At 41.4% G+C, this 22,140-nt stretch overlaps 1 protein-coding gene across 1 annotated transcript in view; it reads right to left on the bottom strand.

Annotated features, from left to right (window-relative positions):
- The window catches only part of nr5a2 (nuclear receptor subfamily 5, group A, member 2), a 68,399-nt gene that overhangs the window by 41,714 nt on the left and 4,545 nt on the right, over window positions 1-22,140 (bottom strand). Inside the window, exons 3-4 of the mRNA XM_080506437.1 lie at window positions 20,089-20,230; window positions 12,125-12,834 (exon numbers count right to left, since the gene is read on the bottom strand). Coding sequence (XP_080362563.1) covers window positions 12,125-12,834; window positions 20,089-20,230 — 852 coding nt within the window. The remainder of the gene's footprint in view (window positions 1-12,124; window positions 12,835-20,088; window positions 20,231-22,140) is intronic.

The raw sequence follows: 22,140 nt of genomic DNA, 5'->3' as shown, positions 1-22,140 counted from the left end.
AAGTTGATGGACACAATGCCGTTTCCTATGTTAAGATACATAAACGTTCCAGTTTGCCAGTTTTTCCGCTGCAAAGCCAAGTATTCAAACAGGTTTGATTTAAAATATCTTTTATATTGTATCAATATTTTTTAAAACCAAAAAAAATTTACCTAAATATTAAAAGAAGTCAAATACTTCTAAGTAAGTTAGTCACATTAAAGCAAAATTCCGAGGTAACTGGATACTGGACTCTTGGTCCCAATGACCAATGGAATCTGTTTTACCAAGATGAAACTCAGGCTGGCATAAGACAGAAAGATAAATTAGCTGACACGTTTGCATAGCTTTGCGTGGTGAATTTAGTTTAGAGGTTGAGGGTCGGCGTAAGGCTGCAGCAGCCACACCTCGGCCCCTTTGACCTCCAGGAAATCCAATAGCACGGAGCTATTTAGAAGCAAAATGCCAGCACTTCTGTTTGTATAGTTACCACGCCTCTGCCAACACTTTGCCACCTTCAGTAACGCCAGTGAGCCAGAATATATAATATTTGTATATACACATATGTGTTTATTTGCTGTTATTGTGTTTTATTATTATCGAAGGGTTTCTGCTGCGATGCAGAGGTTCCTGCGAGAAATGTAGATTTAACATGGTCCATTACTATAAGCATAGCTCAAAAGTTGCTTTATACTTTTTTGTTTTTCATTTGCACTCTGCTGAGTTGATTTGTTAGCAGCCCAACCAAGTTAATCAAGAACCCATATTCACTTTGTTTACTCAATTTCTGTCTTCCCTCACATTTTGTTTCCATTCGGTCTTTTTTTTTCTTCACTGCTCCCTCCCCCCTCCTTCTCTGTCACGCTCCCTCCACACACACACTCACACACACTTATTTGACTGTTAGTTGCCAAGTTGTGAAAGAACAACTATATTAGTTCAGGGGGCCACAGAGGCTAACAGCACAGCGTAGTCACCTGCATCGCCATCCTAACAAGCTGCATGACCTGCCAATAAAAAAGGCTTTTACCCTGATCATCTACAGACAAGGCTTTAACACAACCTGCTCTTTCTCCCCGCTGAATGCCCAAAGTGCTCGCAAATGCGATTCAAGTTGTGTTAACTCGCTTGAAAAAAATAAAATAAAATAAAACGTCAGCAGAGGCGGTGGCCATTTTTGTTCAGCAGGTTGAAGCGGCAGGTTAAATGGTGAAATGCAGAGCTGGACAGAAGTTAGAAAAATAAACATCTTTTCTACAGGTTTAGTGGGAGAGCGAAGAGACTTGATTCAATTAACATAACCTGTCGACAACTGCAGTATTTTGTTTTGTCCATGTTTTCTCATCGTTCTCATATACTGTCTGCATTTTTAAGATGTGTTGAAATAAAAAAAAAAGCCTTTGAGAGTGAAAGAAGAAGTAATAGGATGAGGAAATGTTGAGGACAGTTGAGTCTATCATTGCTCAGAGCTCTGTAAACTTGTACTTCTTGACAGCCTTTCATCTCTCATCAAAGCAACAAGTAGATGAGCAGACTTTGCGCATGTTAAACCTCCCAACCCCTGTTGTCTCCTTAAAGCTGCTGCTCCTCTGGGAAGAGCGACCTTAAATCTTCTCTTTTAACAAGTTTCCTGTTCTTCCTTCCGGCCTATTGCCGTCCCATGGGGATGGACCTATGGGATCATTCTAGTATTTGGAATGGCTATATCTTCAAGCTCAGGCTACGACCATCAGGGATGTGAGTAGGACGATGGAACATTTGATATCTGCCAGACCAGTGATTACCTGCAGTAAAGAATACAAAGTATGCCAAAAGCTGTAGAATAAGTCTGACTTTTTTCAATACCAGTTAATAAATTGGAAGGGTAATAGAGTTTCACACTCAACACATGAACAGTTATCCCACCAATGCTCGGAGTAAAACCGGGAATTGCTGCAAGTTTCACCGAAGGGACCTGCTCCACCTTAGTTTCACAGTTTGAAAGGCTTGCAGAAGTACAGACATATTTATTCAGGAAGTCCAGTCTGCAGCGTACAAGGTGGACGATTGTCTCCCTCACATCTGATTCATGTCACTTTTGCTCTGACAGGCCACACACAATGTTTTTAAAACTGATCCAAAAAGTGACTTTTTCCTTTTAGTATTGGTAGTACTGGCAGAAAAAAAAAATCATGAGGGCCGATTTACAGTATTTATGAAAAAGAGACTGATGCCTTGTGTGACGGTCAATAATTTATGAATGAAAAGAGGCCTTTGTGAACCTCCACCACCCTCTCCCTTCCTGCAAGTATCCCCCAAACTCCTGCTGCAACCCGGCGCGACTGATCAAACAGATATTGTTACCACTAAAATAGCAACTTAAAATAACACACACACACACACACCCACACACACACACACACACACACACGCCATCAAACTGACCCAAAGAGAAAGGTTCATAGATGAGGGGAGGGGGGCTGGAGGAAGGAAGGAAGGAAGGAAGAAAGAAAGAAAGAAAGAAAGAAAGAAAGAAAGAAAGAAAGAAAGAAAGAAAGAAAGAAAGTGACAGACAAAGCTGAAATAATTGAACACCAAGAAAAAGTCTGCACAGTAGAGATGGGTGATGTGTTGGGGGACGACAATACTGTATGTCCATTTGTGCATGTGTGTGTGCGCTGGGGTGTGTGTGTGTCATCTATCACCGTACAAGTGCTGGACTGTGGGGGGTGTTGTTGGAAATGGAGGCAAGTGTGTGTGTGTGTGTGTGTGTGTGTGTGTGTGTGTGTGTGTGTGTGTGTGTGTGTGTGTGTGTGTGTGTGTGTGTGTGTGTGTGTGTGTGTGTGTGTGTGTGTGTGTGTGTGTGTGTGTGTGTGTGTGTGTGTGTGGGTGGGTGGGTGGGTGGTGGGGATGGGGGGGGCTATGTTGTCGGCCAGAATGGTGCTGCTCCTCAAATGAAATAATATATCTTTGAAAGCCTACGCCCCGCGCCAGGCCCTGGGCCCATATATCAAGCCCAAGAGCGTCTGGTGGATCCGCTCCAGGCCCATTAACCTTCCACCTGTTCCCCCCTTACACCCCCCACCCCTCCACCCCCCTCCCATCCAACCCCGCCAACCTACCGGTCCTCTCTTCACCCTCCCCTGTTGTCCTTCACAGTGCCCCCTCTCCTCCTCCCCCTCTTGCCCTTGGTCGTTGCCTCTCACAGTCCCTTGTTCATCTTCCCATTTACCCCCCCCCCATATTATTTCCCTCATTCTGTCCTTCTCAGGGTGTCCTTCATTATGTCCCTCTCGTATTCCAACTCATTCTCACACTGTCTCTCTTCTTTTCTTTTTCTTCATCATCACTGGGTACATCTCTCTGTCACTGTCTCTAACTTCAACTGTAAGTGTGTCCTCTTTCTCTCATGGCCACAAAAATAATTTCAATCTGTCTTTCTCATTGTGTCCACTTTCAGTCTTATGTCACATCTCGCCACTCTTAGATATGAGCTTTAACGCCTCCTTTATTGACACTGTTTGATTTATTCTTTTTTGTTCATTTGTCCTTCTTTGTCCGTCTTCCCTTGCATTTAAAGAAAAGCCGACATGCAGTAGAACATAAGTGGATGCTGAGAGGGGGTTGCAGGACCTGCAGAACAATTCAAATGCAGCGGACCAGGGACACAGTTACAAATCTCTGCCAACCACGTGCAAACACCGACCCCATCACGCCTGCAGTTTGTCAGGATAGGGGTGTCGAGAGGGGAGGTTGTTGCAGAGGGGGACCGTTGACCTCTGTGACAAGACAGACATTGCAGCCTGAGGCTCTGAATCTCTGAGCGTCTGCGTGTGTGTGTGTGTACGTGCGTGTGTGTGTGTGTGGGGAGTGTGGTATAGCTATACCACTTCCCAGGGTTCACAGATCACGCCTAAAACGGCTTATTAATTTCCACTCAGTTATGGGGTGTGAAGAAAAAAAGAGAAGGTGCAATCACCGGTCAACACAGAGCTGGGGCAATGGACCCCCACCCTTTTTCAACACACACACACACACACACACACACACACACACACACACACACACACACACACACACACACACACACACACACACACACACACACACACATACACACACACACCTTGAAAATTAAACTGCTTCTGGATAGGTCATGGGAAAAAATGTGTTTGGATGAGCTCTGACTGTGTGTGTGTGTGTGTGTGTGTGTGTGTGTGTGTGTGTGTGTGTGTGTGTGTGTGTGTGTGTGTGTGTGTGTGTGTGTGTGTGTGTGTGTGTGTGTGTGTGTGTGTGTGTGTGTGTGTTAACAAAGACAGTGCAAAAAGAGCCTCCAGTCTGAACGGTGCTGGTGGGTGGTGTACGTATAATTTCACCAAAGTAAATTCATGTAATATTTATGGATGTAGATGGAGGGTAGGTGAGGAGGGGGTGAAATTATGCAGCAGGGTAGAGTGGGGCGCATCAGAGGACCTTACATTATTCACTCAGGTAAATCTATAAGTGGAGAATATTTAGGTGTGAGATGTGAACATCGGCTCCCCCACCCTCCCTTTCCTGCCCCACCTTGGGGATCTGTCATACGATATGATTGACTGATATGCTGCCGCTTAAAAGAGTCAAATAAGTCGGACGAGAGACGAGCATGAGGCTCTGTAAATAATTCCACTGCTTGTAATGCTTGTCTTGTTTAATGCATGTGTGTGTGTGTGTGTGTGTGTGTGTGTGTGTGTGTGTGTGTGTGTGTGTGTGTGTGTGTGTGTGTGTGTGTGTGTGTGTGTGTGTGTGTGTGTGTGTGTGTGTGTGTGTGTGTGTGTGTGTGTGTGTGTCGTTGTTGTGGACTCCTGCAAATTTTGTGACGGTTTAAGACATTTTAGAATTGCAGTTGGAGGATAACGATTGACCAAACTGAAGTGAGCTACAAAAAATTGACCTTTCTGCAACATGTCAGACTGCAGCACGGGCCTCTTGCATATATTTGATCTCTTAAAATAAGAAAACATTGAGATAAGATTTTAGAAATGTAAATATATATGAATTAGATATCCAAAGGCTCGTCACTGTGGGTGGACCTCCTGTTTGCACTGTGGCTTCATGGAGCAGCTGTGTTACTCCTGAAGAGTGTCCAGTGATCCAAAGCAATGATAGAAAAATTCAAACTCTTCTAATAAACTGTTACAAAGACAAGGATGTCAGGCTTCCACAAAAGGCCTTGGTGTCACCTTCAATATGCATTTATTTCAGTAAAGCATGGTCTTCTTCAGGGAAATATACAAGCAAAAGAGGATAAACTAAACTCGTGGAGCTGATTGTCAGTATCAGTAAAACTTTGGAAACGAGATGTGGTGTGACACAGATGTGATATGGTCATTAAAGAAATTATGACTAAATGCAAACGTGATAAAACTCATGACTTATATGACACTTTAATGTGACTTTGTTCACTTGCAATTCTAGTAATTTGATGTTATATATATATATATATAATTTCTTTCGCCAAGCCCTATATAGCCCTATATATATATATATATATATATATATATATATATATATATATATATAATTTCTTTCACCAAGCCCTCCAAATTATCCATTTCCTTTAGTTGGAGAGCAAATGTGACAAAGGTGATCTGGGAAAGGACCTGCAACAGAGTCATTTTCCTCTCCTCTCCTCTCCTCTCCTCTCCTCTCCTCTCTCTCTTCTTTGTTATTCCCTTTTTCTCCCTTCCTTCCCTCTGCCCCAGTGTCCTCACATTCCTGCCCGACTCATCTCTTCTCTAATCTCCCCTCTTTGTTTCACCTCTGTTCTCCTTGCCTGTCCTTTCCTCTCCCCCGCCATCTGTTAATCCAATATGGCCGTCCCATCTCAGCTGGGAGCTTTCCCAAGGAACAAGACTTCTAATACAGTTCCTCCTCAACATAATGGCCCTCAGTTCTGCTTTTGCCATTCCTGCTACATGCAGAGTAGAGGAGAGCAGAACAAATATAAAGGAAACAGACAGAAATGCACAAAAAAAAAAAAAAACCTGTCTGGATCTCCACCAAACAACTGTCCCAGGACGGCTACAATAAACAGTGAATTCACATTTTGAAACGTCATGGTTATTTTACTCTGTACTTCATAATTTATTTATCTAGTGGATGGAGTAAAATGTATGTATACAGATACACAACGCTGGGATGCAACACTGCCTTGTCTTCTGTTGTATATTGGCACATAACAAATTGCCTAATGACATTAAATTTTTGCAATGCAGCTCCATGTTAAAGGCCTTTCTTTAGTTTTGGAACTTTAATCTGGTTTATTTCTAGACATTAAACTCACACCTGTGTCATTAGTTGTCCCCCTTGAAACCTTTAAATTTCACGAAAAAGGCCCCAAAGGCCTCATCGATTGTAGATCCAGTGAGCCCATACAAATTTTAGTACAGCAATATTTCAACTTTGGAACTTAACTGGTAATGGATCACACTGTTCCTTTATTTTCTTCCTTCTTACACTCTTATTGTCTTGTTTATATGTTTGTGCCTGTGTGTTTAGTATTACATTTGTTTGGTTCCACTTTATTTTTAGTGTGCATTATTGTTTTATTCTTACATTGCCCCTTTGTACTGTCTATTCAGTCCTCCCCAAATCCAAATGTATTCCAATTCAGACAAATATACTTAAACCTTGAACTTTACCATTTGCAGAACTTCATGAAAATCCAATGAGCCAAAAAAAAAAAACATTTTTGCAAGGAAAAATGAAACATTTGCTACATTGTCAAAAACATTTGTGTCAGTGCCTCGTATCATTTCAATTATCCCTGAAAATCCGATTTTCCAGTGGTTGGAGACAAGGTAAAGTAGAAAGATATTGTTTTTAATAATAGAATCAAGGTCATATAAATGTCCTAATTTCTGTGCCATCTGTTGTTGGAGCTTCTTAAGGGTGAATATGAGATGTGATGAAATTCGCTATCCATGCAGAAACATTTTGAAAATAATTCTACAATACATCACAGTCATTGAGAATACACACTCTCATTGTCTTGTTCATATAGCGCATCTATATCTATGCACTAGAGCATCTTTACTGCACTTGTTTGCCTTGTGTTTCATTCCTGTCATGGCAGCACACACACTAGTGCTCGCTGTCCCACCACCAAGCACACATCCATTATATAACAAAGGATGCAAAGAGAGAAGAGGGTGCGGTAGCTTTGGTGAAAAGGGAGTACAGTTAGGAAGGTAAGATATAAACATATGAATCATCAATAGTCTCAATTGGCCCGCTGAATTCTCCTTCCCATTGTATTGGTGGTGGGAGTGCAGGTAGCCATCCCAATGCTGGAACAATGGTGGACCCGGCACATTGTGAGTCACCAACCAAAATGCATGCAGATACAGACATTGTGCCAATGCACTTAGAAGTATTCACATTTATAGCATTAAAGCAAATTTTAATTATGCTTTGACTTTATACCTTTTGTCCAATTGTTTTGTTTCCATAAAGGTTTATATTTTCCTCATATCTAAACAGAAAGAGATGCGTGTTTTTATTTTTTGTGTGGTACGACTGGCTCATATGTTACTGAATAAAATTGATGTTTTTCATGTTTTATGTAGAGAAACACAATAAAAGGAAATAGGAGGTTGTGTCACATTTCCCTTCGACTGCCTCTTCTATTTTTGGTTTAACAAGAGAACTTAAAAATTTAAGAGAATGCCTCAAACAAATGTGCCGAATTGTTATGGTTGCTCTTATATAGTTCCTTTTTATTATTATTTAAAATTTAAAATATACATTGTGTAACACTGGCATGTGATTTTAAAGGGCTACTACTGATTGGACATCTGTAAAATCTAGAAACTACTGATTATGGTCATACTAAAGGCTAAATGTTGTGAGTTGTTCAAGGACATCAAATGTCTACATTATATCCAGTGGATTTGTTGATTAACAACCACAAAAACAATCTGACTTGCTGTTTGCAATGGGGCAAGCAAAGGGGGGGTCACAGCAGGACAGGGAAGGGTGAGGGAGGGGGAGGATGGCAGGGTACCAGCCCAGTGATAGCAAATGTCACAGAGGGACAAATGCATTTGTTTCCCTTGATTTGACCACACTCAGGAAATGGGATACTATTATGAAATGACACACCAACACAGTAATACATTGATTAAAACATAGATGCATGTATGTGTATGCATTATAGAAAGTAAATCCTGTATTTTCACACTCGTACTCAAATATGAGCTCAAATCTATTCATGCATGCAGTGTAATTTTAAAACACAAAATCATCTCATTATTAGGGTTTACTTCACATGTTGTGAAATCATATCATGAAACATATGCTAATCAAATCAGATTAAAAACAGCCATCTTCAAAATGTACAGTTTTCAAGAAAGACTGAAGACTGACAGAAAATGTTATATTTATATGATAAAGGTATAATTAAAGCACACAATTGTCAAAAGATCTTGACAAGTATGAATATGTTGTTAAACACACATTTAGATTCAAGTATAAGGAGAAGAGACTTGGTCTATACATTGCGTTTTTGAATGTCCATATGCCAGAATGAATGAAACACACATCTACGCATTGACACATGCACCTGTCTTCAAACTCACGTCAAATGTTATAAAAGAACCACAAGTAGTCATATGCCTCTGAGCCGCGCCAAGACTTTCTCTCGTCAAGTCACATTTTCACTGATTTCAAAACCAGGACACCAGAGCCGCCTGCCTTTCATTGTCGACGTGTTAAACCAATCATAACCGAGGCAGACTGGTGGCAAGAGCCCACCCCAACTTCTGCGATCCAAGGTGTTAGAAATAAATGTTCCTCACGTCATGCCTCATTCCCTGGGGGAAGAGGGGGTGAAAGAGAGGCAGTGTGCCACACTGGAAAAGAATAGGGGGCTGCTCTTTAGAAGGTTCTCTTAATGGCTAAATATTTATGAGTCCCGTGACCGAGGCCAACTTATGGAAACTAAATCTTTAAACACTTTTTGGCAGACTCCTTGCACACACCCTTCCAGCTTGGCTCTATTACCAGAGAAATTCTTTTGTTCTTACGGAGCTAATAATAGTGAGAGGGGCACCGCGTTATGTGTGAGTGGTGTCTGTGTCTTAATGTGGCTATGCTTGTGTGTGAGAGATGAAAGTGTATTTATAACTTCCCACGGCAAACACACAACTCCTGTGGCAAACTTTTAATTCTACCCTGCTTCCTGTCTTTCTGGTACCAGGCTTGACCTCGCATCTGATCGTCAGATCTGCATTGCCAGGAGAAGTCAGAGGTTGGATGGTTTCAAAAGCATTGAATTGTATTATTTGGTAGATGGTTTACCGGATAAAAAGTTGTGTGGCAATGCCACTGCTTTTGACAGTAACATTCTGCAATTGGATTACTATTTTGAGATTAATGGCACAGCAAAAACCACTGAGGTTTCTATGAGTTCCTCACTTACATTGATAAAATAGTTGAAAGGATTGTCTCTCTGCTCTGCTCTGCTCTCCGACATGGATTTATTGTCAGCCAATGTTACCCTGCTGCATCGGCAGCTGTGGTGTATTCACAGCATCTGAATAAATATTAACTTTCCTGTATAAAAGTGTAACAGCCAGTAGTTTATCTTAGCCTTTTTGTTGCTGGTTCTTCTCATTCAATCATTGAGACACTTCTTTCAAGAAAAGGTGCTTGGCTGTGTTTTGCATCACTCCTGAAAACTGTATCCGCCCTCCAGGAGGGTGTACAGTAGAGGCTTGCAGTGGAAAATAAGCTTACTCAACTGGAAGTAATTGATTGATCGAATACATCTAAACACATGTGTGCACCACAGCATAACATCCAACCAACTTCAGCCCAAATTATTAAGTGAATCAAGTGTCAAACTGGCTCACAACAACACAGCTATGTACACACTATAAAAACAATAGTCTTACTATGAGACACAAAAAAAAGGTAACTTGTAAGAGAGAAATACGAATTCTGTCTTAAAATTACAAATAGTTTCATTCAAATAACTAATAACTTGTTACTACAGTGCTGGAAATGTGACATGTTAATATATTTCCCTTTGCTATTAACCAGTACATAATAAGACACCTAAAAGCTGGCACTGTAGAATTTTACATACATACATACATACATACATACACACACACATACATACATACACACAACACAGTAAACATAATCTGAGCTACAGCAAATACATATCTACAGCAGCACATTTCAGTCTGTATATTAAAACTCCCACACTTCAAAAAGCCCTAAAAGTGTGATCAATATCCGTATTAGACAATCCAGAGAGCTCTTCAGCCATCGCCAGCACTAATTTCTGCTCAGCAGTCATCGCAGTAGTTACAAACAAGCACAGAGGAGAGGCCTGTGGAGTGTGTGGGAAAATCTGTCAGAGCCACAGCGAGCACATTATTTGTCAATCCCCCTTGTGCTTTTGATGACTCTTTATAAAAAATAGGGGGAGGTGCTTTAGGTTTAATTATCTTCCACACTTGAATGAAACACAGTCCCATCTCCTAAAAACCAACGAGGCCGACGCAATAGAACCAGGAGATGGTTTTTCAGGCAGAGGAAGAGGATTCTCCTGCATTAAGCACAGGTCATTTTCTACCTTCGTAACAAGCACTCGGCTCAATTAATATTAAACCCCTGTAATATGGGTAGTCATTAGGCAAGAATAATGACAGCTCATTCAGCAGCAAATCAGGGAGTGACAAACACAAGTGGGTGAGATAATTGAATTAGGATGAGGGTGTGAGAAATAGAGAGGCTTCACAATGGAGAAAAAAAATGATCATTTGAATTTAATGGGCAAACCACACACAATAATTAGCTGAGGCCACACCCTAGCCTTTGTGTGTGTGTGTGTGTGTGTGTGTGTGTGTGTGTGTGTGTGTGTGTGTGTGTGTGTGTGTGTGTGTGTGTGTGTGTGTGTGTGTGTGTGTGTGTGTGTGTGTGTGTGTGTGAATGCAAATAAATATCTCAAAAATGTCAATAGTGGGGACGCGGCGCATGCTAAATGTCAACATGCGTTTTTCAAGGACTCTTATCCATGCGGTAATTGGCTCTGTTCTTAATATTACATTTATTTGATCTGTTATTTTCCCTTTTGAAAAATAAAAATAATATTATATATTTGGAGGGGATGTTTCAACAGGCCTGGGCCCATGAAGATGCAGCTGAGCCTTTGGCAATGTGGTGTGAAACAAACAGGGGGGAGAAAAAAGGAATCAGACAAGAGGAAAAAAAAAAAATAGGTGAAGCACAGACTAATCAAATGCTTTCATGTAGTACCAAACATTAACCTTCATTCAGAACAAATAAAGCTGGGAGCACACAAACACACTGCAGAAACTCTCCCTTGAGCTCTGTGTTGAACAGGAGTGGAAATTATTTTACAATAAGGCATAGGTGGACCATTGGTCATCTGGGACTGGCTGTGATAAATAATTTACTCTGTGTTTGAAAGAAGTGATAGAATATATATATAGATATACTTGTGGTCAACATTATAGAAAAAAAAAGCAAATTACTATCCATTGCCGTTGTGACTCAATCTCCTGCATGAAGTCAGAATATTACACATCATCACACAGTGGGTGCCCACATAGATCTGAGGAATATTTCATAGAGATGATATTCAGTTCACATGAAGCCCTCACACTCAAGCCCTGTTAGTATCAAATGTGCCTGAAGCTTATTGTCAAAGTTTACGGAAAAAAAAAAAAGAAGAAGATGTGTCACCCATAGGATAAATACAACTATCTGCTGAATTTTGATCAAGCAGCAGGACAGACAACAGCAGCAGCTCCGAGTGGACCTTTGCTTGCCCCCCAATAGCCTTGTGCATCCGTGTTGAGCTACCACGTGAAAAGAGATATCAAAGGTCTGCTGAATATAGAAGATGTGATACATGTTCATAGACTGTGTAAACTATTGTCAATAGTGAATGGGAATCTGGTGAAAGATTTAGCACTGGAATAAACAGCAGAATATTCTATTAATGATCTGTAGTACTGCTGCAAACTATGCTGTCAAAACTGATGGGAACAGGGTGTGGGGGGTGGGGGGGGGTAGGGGCAAATGAATATGCTGTAAATGCATTAAAACGAAAACAACTCGTAAAAAAAAGACCATGCATTCCTACCTTGAGTTCACGGAAGAAAATGCTGCTGCGTGCCCACTCTACAATGGAGAAGAGTGTCTGGTCAGCCATCTTGCACATCAGACCAAAGGTATTGAGCTTCTCGTGTTTCCCCCGGCTGGCCTGCTCTTGCTGTAGATAAGCCAAAATCTTGGCCTGAACCTGCGGCTCGTCCGGCTCACACTTGAGCAGCTCTACGATCAAGTGAGGGAAGCTGGGTGGGGAGCCTGATTGGTAAGCGTCAACATAGGCATACCCCATAATGGACTCTGGTGAGCTGGTGTACGGGTCTGGGTATTCAGATTTGATGGTACGTGTGCTCTGGAAGTGTCCGTAGGCCGCCTGGTAGCCCTGCAGGCTGCCGGCATGTGGCGGCATCGCCATGCTGACCGGCGAGGTGACGAACGGGCTGCGGTCGTAGTCTGTGGGGGGCAGGGCGGTGGCGTGATGGTGGTGATGGTGGTGGTGGTGGCCCGGGTGGTGGCCCGGGTGGTGGCTAAGGGGAAGACCCTTGGAGGCTGCTGAGTGGATGTTTTGGATGGCTGAGGAGATAGTGAGGTCAGTGGGTACAGCCTGCATCACCTGGCTCATGGCCTCGATCTTTAGGCCGTTAGCTCGGATCAGCGCCTTCTTCTGCTGCTTGAGAGCCCGGTCACGTTTGTACATTGGGCCAAACTTGTTGCGACCACCACGCATGCGGTCTGCACGCACAGCTGGAAGGTGGACGGGAGGGCAAACAGGAAGGGGAGACAAGAAAGAGGGTGGAATTAGTTCAAAGGTAAATGAAACTGGGTGTTGCATGTTTTTCAATACTTTTACAGTATTATCATTTTTGATACGTCAGCTGTGAAATCAAACTTTAAAAATGATGAGTTTGACAAACCAATGACAAACTGGCAGCTGATTTGACACATTGGTTGAGGAAAAAACAACTTCAATATTATACCTTCATATTTTTCCAAGACAAACTGTACAAACCTAAAGAGATGCCTGCTGTTATGACGTTGAAGTCCTAATTTGTAACTCGTATGTAGGGCAAAGGTTTTCCTGATTACAGTTGACATGTTACCTGTTGACTCCAAAACCCAACCGATCCAACAGATATCAGTGTTACTCATTGACCAGAGACTAAAACTGCTACAAATCACTCTGGCGATTGATCATAACTCATGGCGGCTGAAGCGTTTGTTCAAAAGTGTAAAGTGTTGAAAACAAAAATGACTGTACAGTTTCTAAAACCTTTAAAATGTCTCTATCAATCGGTTGAAACTTTTTCTTTAAAAATTCAAATTAAAAATAAATAAAAAATCCAAAGGCTTAAAAGGCTGACAATAAATAAATTGGGGTTCTTTTCTATGATGAAACAAACATACCCACGATGCCCTTTGCCTCCCCCCCATCAGTGCAGGATCCCGTGGTGAGGATCACAACGAGTCTGTGCTGCGGGTATTTCTAATGAACAAACTGGGCACACAGTGGACTGCTACGAGGGCCATGTGTGATCTGGCCGACTGCTGCCATGGGGAAGCTGCTCTGCTGGCTCTCAGTTGGGGGCCACTGGTGTTAATTATTCATACTTAATTACCTCTTACACTGACGAACCTCACAGAGCCCAGCGTGCAACCAGCTAACGGACGTCTGGGACTGTATGCAGCAGAAAAACGCTCCCTAATAACAATATTACAGAATTATATAGACTTGTGCTTTTGTGTATGTGCGTGTGTTTGCTACTGTATGCGCTTCCTTTGAAGAATCCAAAAAAAAATGCACATGGATATGACCTGTTCAGAGATACTGAACAGGCAGATGACAAAGCGTGTCAGCCTGAGTCCACTCCAAGTCGTGATGTCTTGACGGATGAATCAAAGAACAGAGGAAGAAAATTGAAGAGGGGGTGTGTGGAGGGCGTGGTGGGGGGTGGACTGAAGTCTGGGGGTAAAGCTGGGCACACATCCATCCAAAGGTGTACACACACACACACACACACACACACACACACACACACACACACACACACACACACACACACACACACACACACACACACACACACACACACACACACACACACACCAAGCTGCCTTGGGAGTGATTTTAATGACCTCCGTCACAAAAAGTGTCTGTCACTGATCTGAGCAAGAGGAGCGGGGAGAGACGACACACACAAGCGTATGCGTGCGTGCACATGCTGTGTGCACGCGCACGCACGTACGTACGCACACAGCATATAGAGCCAGACAAACACTACAACACTTACACCTGGGTGCTGACCATCTCTGAAGTCACACAGACCCTACACAACCATCGTATGGCTAACATGCTGAACGTGACCCACTGATCGCACAGAGAAATGGGAACCAGCCAGACCCTTTGGAGAATCCTAGACCATTTAAATGGTGTGTAATTCGCACGCAAACAAACACACACAGTGACTAACATGCTTGAGGTCATCTGCATGCACTGCCCATTTCACCTCGGCTCTGGGAGTATCAGGACCGTTAAAAATTGATCCTATATTAAAAGCAAAGAAAGAAGAAATCAAGAGCCCTGTCAAATGTATCCATTATACATTATTGTAGGGAGACTTTAACTATTAATGATTCTCCACAACAGCGTAATTAATGTGCCGAGAAACTAATAGTTGGCCCTACTGGGGAAAAAATTAGGCTCCGACTGCCTCTCTTGCCTGCCTCAGACCCAGGGAGCCACATCACATCATGAATACAGGGATTCAGGGGGGCAGGGTTGCAGATCACACACACACACACACACACACACACACACACACACACACACACACACACACACACACACACACACACACACACACACACACACACACCCACACACACACACACACACACACACACACGCACGCACACACACAGATTCTTTGTCTCTAATTAAACAAGGTGATTTGCATTCTTGTAACACAGATTATTATAGAAGGGGGAGGGGAGGAGGGGGATGAGGGACAGTGCCTGCCTGTGTATTAGGAGAGAAGATGAATGTGTGTGTTTGAATAAGGTGGAGAGACTATAATGGGTGTGATACTGCGTAGGCCAGGGAGTATGATCATGTCACTTAATGGGGTTAAAATAAGTCAAACTGGAATCAGAAATCACATTTTAACGAAGGTGACCAAATTAAATGAAATATCTCCATGTAACAACAACTAGACAGTATTTTATTTTATTTTTCAAACCGGTTGTAGTGTGTTTTGTCCAAACGTAAACTCACTTTTGTGATGAGTGTCGAATAAACTATATCAACTGTGTGGGCAACAATATGATAGCGTATACATGGATACTAAAGTTTCTTCAACAACGTAGAAAAAAAAAAATGTTTTATTAAAATTGCCACCCTCAAAATAGAGAAGGGAATTGAAATTTAAGAATTACATTCACAGAACATAAGTAAACATAACATAAACCACACACTGAAACAAGAACCGTAAACAGTGTAGGAAGTGCAGGTGATATTGTGGGGGTAGGAGTTGGGGCTTTCGGGCCAAAGCCAGGCCAAGAGCCTGACGCTGTCTTACACTCGGAGTTACCCTCTCTTAATGTGTGACAGCAGAGTCAAACAAATGCACAAACTGGGCGCACATCATCCATAAATTCCCACACAGAGCTGGACTTGAACATTTCCAACGTGGACAAACACAAATAGGCACACTGACACACACACACACACACACACACACACACACACACACACACACACACACACACACACACACACACACACACACACACACACACACACACACACACACACACACACACACACACACACACTAACACCTCGCAGCCACAGCCCTCAGTGCTTATATCCTCTGATTTATGGTTGTTTAATATACAGGAATATTAAGCGTGCGTAGGTGAGGATCCCTGTCGGCTGCCGGCATATTAATGGGTCCCGCGGAGCCTTGCTGACACCCTGTTTGTCATGTCGGGGCCCCGGCCCCTGCTCTGGATGCGCCCTATCCCATGCACACACATGAATACCTATGATACCTATGCATAAGTAATGGGACAGCTCCGTGGCTTCGACCGCAGGTACTAGGAGGCTGATGGAAGACAAATCAGAGTGGAAAAGATGGAGACAGGGAGGAAATTTAAAAGCAGAGGGAGAAAGATGCAGAGAGGAATACACAAACACTCAGTTACTCAGGCTAATTGAAGCTGAATGGCTCTTTAGTGGTGAGTACCAATTAATGAATAATCAATTGAGTGATTTAATAAAAATCAAATGCTGCTGGAAAATGTGATAAACAAGGATGATTTTATGACTTTGATGCCAAGTTCAAATCAATTTGACTGTTGTTCATTTATTTGTAAAAATGAGCAATTAAGCCATCGTTTTGTTTTGTTTATGTCAACAAGACAGGCCAGGCTGCAGCTGTTAGACACAATAGACATTATCCAGGACTCAGCTATTGATCTGTTAAGAAATCAGCATGTTACCGGTGGAATACAGAATCTGCCTGTTTCTCTTCCTGTCTGTACAGATTCAACATCTGTACAGACACTGAATTCTTCAACGTCATTTAAGAACATTATGCCGCTTCTGTTTTCCTGAATAGTGATGAGTGTGGGTGAGGAGTGTTCAGACTCGCAGCATCACTACTGTTATGCACTGTTATAGACGATACACTTGTGAAGAAAATATTAGGCAGTTCAGTGAAGCATATGATGCAAGGCACATACTAGCGAGCAGGAAAGAAAATCATGCCAGTGGGAGCTGTTCAGATGCGGCACGCTTCAACAGTTTTAGTGAATGACGTTGTAATGGAACAAATCCTTTTTTTCTTCTTTTTTTTTCTTTTCTCAATGAGTCAGTGCTGGTCGCATACCAAGAAGCAAGCTGGTTTACAGCACGATAGCATGTATGTGTAAAAGGCTGAAATGAGTGTGTGGCTGCCAGTTTGCATGATGTGTGTTGTTGTTTTTTGTTTTTGTTTTTTTTCCTAATGTGTGTAACACAAGGAAACAACTGACCCTGAAAAGTAGCTGAAAATTATCAATCAAAACAAAAACAACATTAAATTGATAAAGAGTGTGTGTGTGTGTGTGTGTGTGTGTGTGTGTGTGTGTGTGTGTGTGTGTGTGTGTGTGTGTGTGTGTGTATGTAATATCCTTAACAAAACAAAAAGGTAACTGTAGTTTAAGCAGATACTTCATACTTGAGATCATAAATCATATTAACATCCAGAATAACGTGAAAGTACACTTTTAATATAAAAATGTGTTTTATCGTTCACTTTCAAAGAAGTAATTGATTTTTAATTTTACATCTTGATCATTACTTGGGGAATCAGGATCTCCTCTGTTGTGGCAAAAGCACACAGATGAGCACATATGCTGCCGGAGGCTTTAACCCTGTCAGGCCTTGCAGATGTGAACTCCTTTATTTATACCTTGGGCTTGTTACTTCACCAGCCTCCCTCAACTCTAATATCACCGCCTGCGCTCACGCGCACGATAAATGTCGAACTTTTTTTCAGATTGTCTCACTTGTTAAATAAACAATTAAGAAGCTGCACACTTCTGGAAACTTGGTTGGAGTCTTCTTTCTCACTTTATGTTTCCACTTGACACTTTAAACTCACACGTTACTGCAAAGTGCTGCGTAATGAAACGAAACCAAATCACAAGACGCAAAAGCCTCTTTTTCTCTTCCACTATTGTACACATTTATTTTTGATGAAATGACAAACCTTGCCCTTCTCGCCTGTGGCCTTCTGAACACATTTCTTTTTTTGTGTGTGTGTATGTGTGTGTGTGTGTGTCTAATTCTCATGAATATATGTATGTGTTTACCAGGGAGAGCCTGTATGTGTGAGCATAGTGTGTGTGGACGGTGAGGGGTGTCAACCTCTCGATATGGGAGGTCTTTACTGGTTGTGGCAGGAGTCGCCCACCGGAGCTTGTGGCCCCTGACAGAGTGCTGCAGGGCCTGTCTTGCCCCCAAGCTGAAAGTTACCACCAGCAAAACAAATCAAACGCTATCCCCTCCCCGCCAACATTAGCTGTAAAATGACAGGCCGGGACATTTTTGCCCAGCGGCCTTTCACAATTAACAGCAATTAATTACACAGCACATGGCAGGTAAAGGGAGAAGCCTCCGGAAAGATTTTAGTTAGGCTGTCTTTGTTATACTTTCAGACCGCAGAGGTGGGTTTTTTTTTTTTCCCTCCAACACATTAACTTTTCTTAATTCTCTGCAATCATGTCAGAGGCCCCTTTGATTTTTCAGCTTAATTTAAATTTAGTTCAAGTGACACAAGTTGTCTCAGCGTTAGCCTGAAATCATAGGATGACTATAACACCTGCTTTTCTTTTTTAAAAAGAAAAACAATTATCAGACCGTAAACTTTACCAAAGATATCCTTAATTTGAACTTTATGTGAAAAGGAACTCTAAGGTGCCTTTATTCACTCCAGAATGAGGCACTTTAAATTAAAACTTGTCAAGTAATGTGTGGAAAAACCTGTTATTTCAAATATTGTCTTTGAACAGCAGAGGACTGTTTCTCGTCTGCTGTCCTGTCACTTCTGAACAGCCGTATTTGAATAAGCTCCTGAGCTGTGTTCAAATTAAACAAAGAGACCTCGAAACCACCAGCCAAAAGTATCATCATTACCATTCTCACCCTGACGCCAAGTCTAATATTTTATCTATTACTTTGTCTGGCAAGTGTGAGTGCACAGCAGCTACCAGATAGCTTCTAACTCCCCCTGACCCCATCTCAAATACTAATAAGCAACGTCGGACCTCCGCGCACAGGTTGATATTACCAGTTTCACTTTACAAGTTCTCTGTATGCATTTTGCACATAACATATATTCACTCTTAACTGTTCAATAAATATAATCATCTACTTTTATACAGATAATCATGTTGTTCAGGCAGGTGCTAACCTCTACCGCGTAGGCGTTATTTCAATGTTAGCTGAAAACCATCCCCATGCAAATCAATCATGGATGAATATTTGCACTCTGTGTTTCTAGAATAAAGTTCATGTCTTACGATTAACTTGGTGCCGTTCTGAATTAATGGAAAAAGACAGGCGCTGCTGCTTCACTAAAACTTTAGTGGAGGATTTTGAACACCTCTGTGGAGGTCCAGAAACAGTCAACTGCTAATTTTAGCCTCCCCATGTTCTAATTTTTTCCTCTGCAACTTTCAGAACCAGTAATTGCAAGCAGGCATCATATCTTGAAAATAACATAAGATGCTGCGTCGAGAATGCAATAACAGTGCCTGCATCTGTTTTTCCACTCCTGCAAATATGCACTGAGTTTTAGATTATGTCTTAGTGAGTGGTGTTTACTATTGTGACCCCAGAGGAAAAAAAAACCGAGGTAAAACTAGTAATGAAATCCATCGGAAGAAAAATATAACTATATTCAGTAGAAAAAAAAATCATTCCTAAATAAAATATGGTATTTAAACATTCCTCCTAAAACTTAACTTGGAGGCTGTTTATTGCTTTCAGTAGCATAGACCCTGTTTTGTTTCCAAAAGTGGTGGAGGGTTTTTTACTAAACTTAGAAAAACAACCACAATAAAATGAACATTCATTACAATATGACTACACATAACATACATAACATTTGTGTCACCGCAACTCTTCAACTTGTAATTCAGTACAATCATTTTGCTTTGTCGGTAACTTATTAAATGACTTTAAGACTTTTTGTATTGGGAAGTGGACAGTCTAAGGTTTAGGGAGGAAAAGATTACTGTCACACTGTATCTCAACCTTTGAGCTCGACTCAAACACTACAGCGGCTCGTTGAATCTCCTTTAGGGAAACACTGTGAGTTATATTTTTATTTTGAATATTCTTAAATGTAACCAGGAATTAAGTTCTTTTCAAAGAAGATGAACTTGTACTTTTAATTCATTCCGCCAACAGCCAAACACTTGTGGTGTAAAAATCCAAAAACGCTCCCCTACCTTCTAGCTTCATGCCGACGGTGAGGCACTTTTGGAAGCGGCAGTATGGGCAGCGCTTTCTCTGGGTCTTGTCAATCTGGCAGCTCTGGTTCTCTATACATGTGTAACGCTTGTTGTTCTGGACGGTGCGCTTGAAGAAGCCCTGCAGAGAGAACCAATTAAGATGTCAACCTGCTTGACCCCTGCAATGCGATGGTAATTGGCCCATTCACACTCCCAGACAGATGGAGAGGGACAGACCTAATGGTGGATTCTCTCTCTCGCTCTCTCTCTCTCTCTCTCTCTCACACACACACACACACACACACACACACACACACACAGTCATTTGACAGTCATTTAAGTCATACTCCAATTGATGCGACATCATACAGACACACATTATAAGACTAAAGATGAAAGCACATATCTCACCAACACATTCTACATTGGGGTTTCATTTTTTAAACTTAGGAATAATATTTTTCATTGTGTTCGTTCCAATAAAAACTCCTTCATGAAGAATATAGGTTCTAATTTGGTTCCTGTCAAAATTACTTTACTATTCTCAATATTCTCTGTTCACATAAAAAAACACATCTTTTTTTTTCAACTCCCCATTTAATTATTAAACAAATATGTGAAGAAGTCCTAAAAAATCCAATAAATTAGATCCATAATTCACTGTTCCGGGATTAGAGAGATTCATACCTGCAACATGGAATTTATTATTGGCAGTAGCAGCAAAAATCAAACGAAGGGAAGATGATATTAACGTATTCTAGATCCATAACCTAGGAGGAGAATCCTTAAACCTGCTCTTTAAAATAAAATAAAAATAAAAAAGAACTAGCTGCTGTCAATAGTGAATATCTCACCAAACACAAATTTAATTGACAATCTGCATTGCCTGATCTGTCAAAAAAAAAAAAAAAAAACTGCACCCAGTTTTGGATTATTGACTTTTCAGTGCTGAAAAAAAAAATCCATGCTTCAGTGAAAACTTTCTCTCCAATTTTCCATTTAGCACACAGCCTGCGCTATAAATATCTGCACCAAACTGAATTCAAACATGCTTTTAAACCACGCAATGTCATGTGAGACGGAGAGGACAACTTCTCCATCACAATGAGCGACAGAACCGCACAGCTTTTTGTTGCATTTACACACTGACAAACAATATCTTCATCCACAATTAAAAAAAAAAAAAAACAACAAAACATCCTACTGGTGCAAAATTGTCCACCGTTAAGTACTGAAAGTAAGTAATGCAAACCTGAGCAGTAACGTGGGGATCCCTGACCTTGATATTTCATCATAAAAACATTGCACTGACTCTGCACAACAACAGTGACTGGGAAAAGCCTTTAACTACACGTCAATATTGACCAGTGAACAGGACAGAAAAATATATAGTTCATTTAAGCACTTTCTTTACTCTCAAATTAAAAATGGAATTATTTTTTTTAAATCAACTCACTTATTAATAATAAGTAATTATGCCCTGTTCCTTTTAGCAGAGACGAACTATTGTTAGTAAGTATGAGCAGTATTATTAGTATTATTTTATTGTGTGTGAATCTTTCACCTCTGAACCCTCCACACGGTAGCTACAATAATAGCCTCGTAGAACTGTAATGTGATTCTGCGATTCTGTGTTGCTGCTGTGCCGTCCCGTCATGTTTATTAATTTTGCTGCTGACGTCTAAACACAACACCAGGGCTAACTGAGATTGTCCATGTGTGGGTGTTGTGGGGAGACGGCGTTACAGTGAGGGGGAGGAACTTCTACATTTCTGTGGCTTGTTCTTTCCTTCTACGTCTCGACGAGTCCTCCAGCACAAAACTGGCAACCGAACCTAAGTAGCAAAAACTTGACCCTGATACTGAGCATGTGTCGAAGTCACAGCTGCGTTTTGGGGGATAAAGAGTAGAGGAGAGAGGAGGGGGGGGGGGGTACAACAAAGGGACACGGGGTAGTTTATACTTTATATCTCTAAAATATATCGATGGAGTCTTACGTAATATTTACAAAGGCTTTTCCGCCTGATAAATGAAAGCAAAATCTAAAAT

Source organism: Blennius ocellaris (assembly GCF_963422515.1).
Source record: "Blennius ocellaris genome assembly, chromosome: 12".
In the NCBI taxonomy this organism is placed as follows: Eukaryota; Metazoa; Chordata; class Actinopteri; order Blenniiformes; family Blenniidae; genus Blennius; species Blennius ocellaris.
This window is presented reverse-complemented; position numbering and strand designations above follow the sequence as displayed.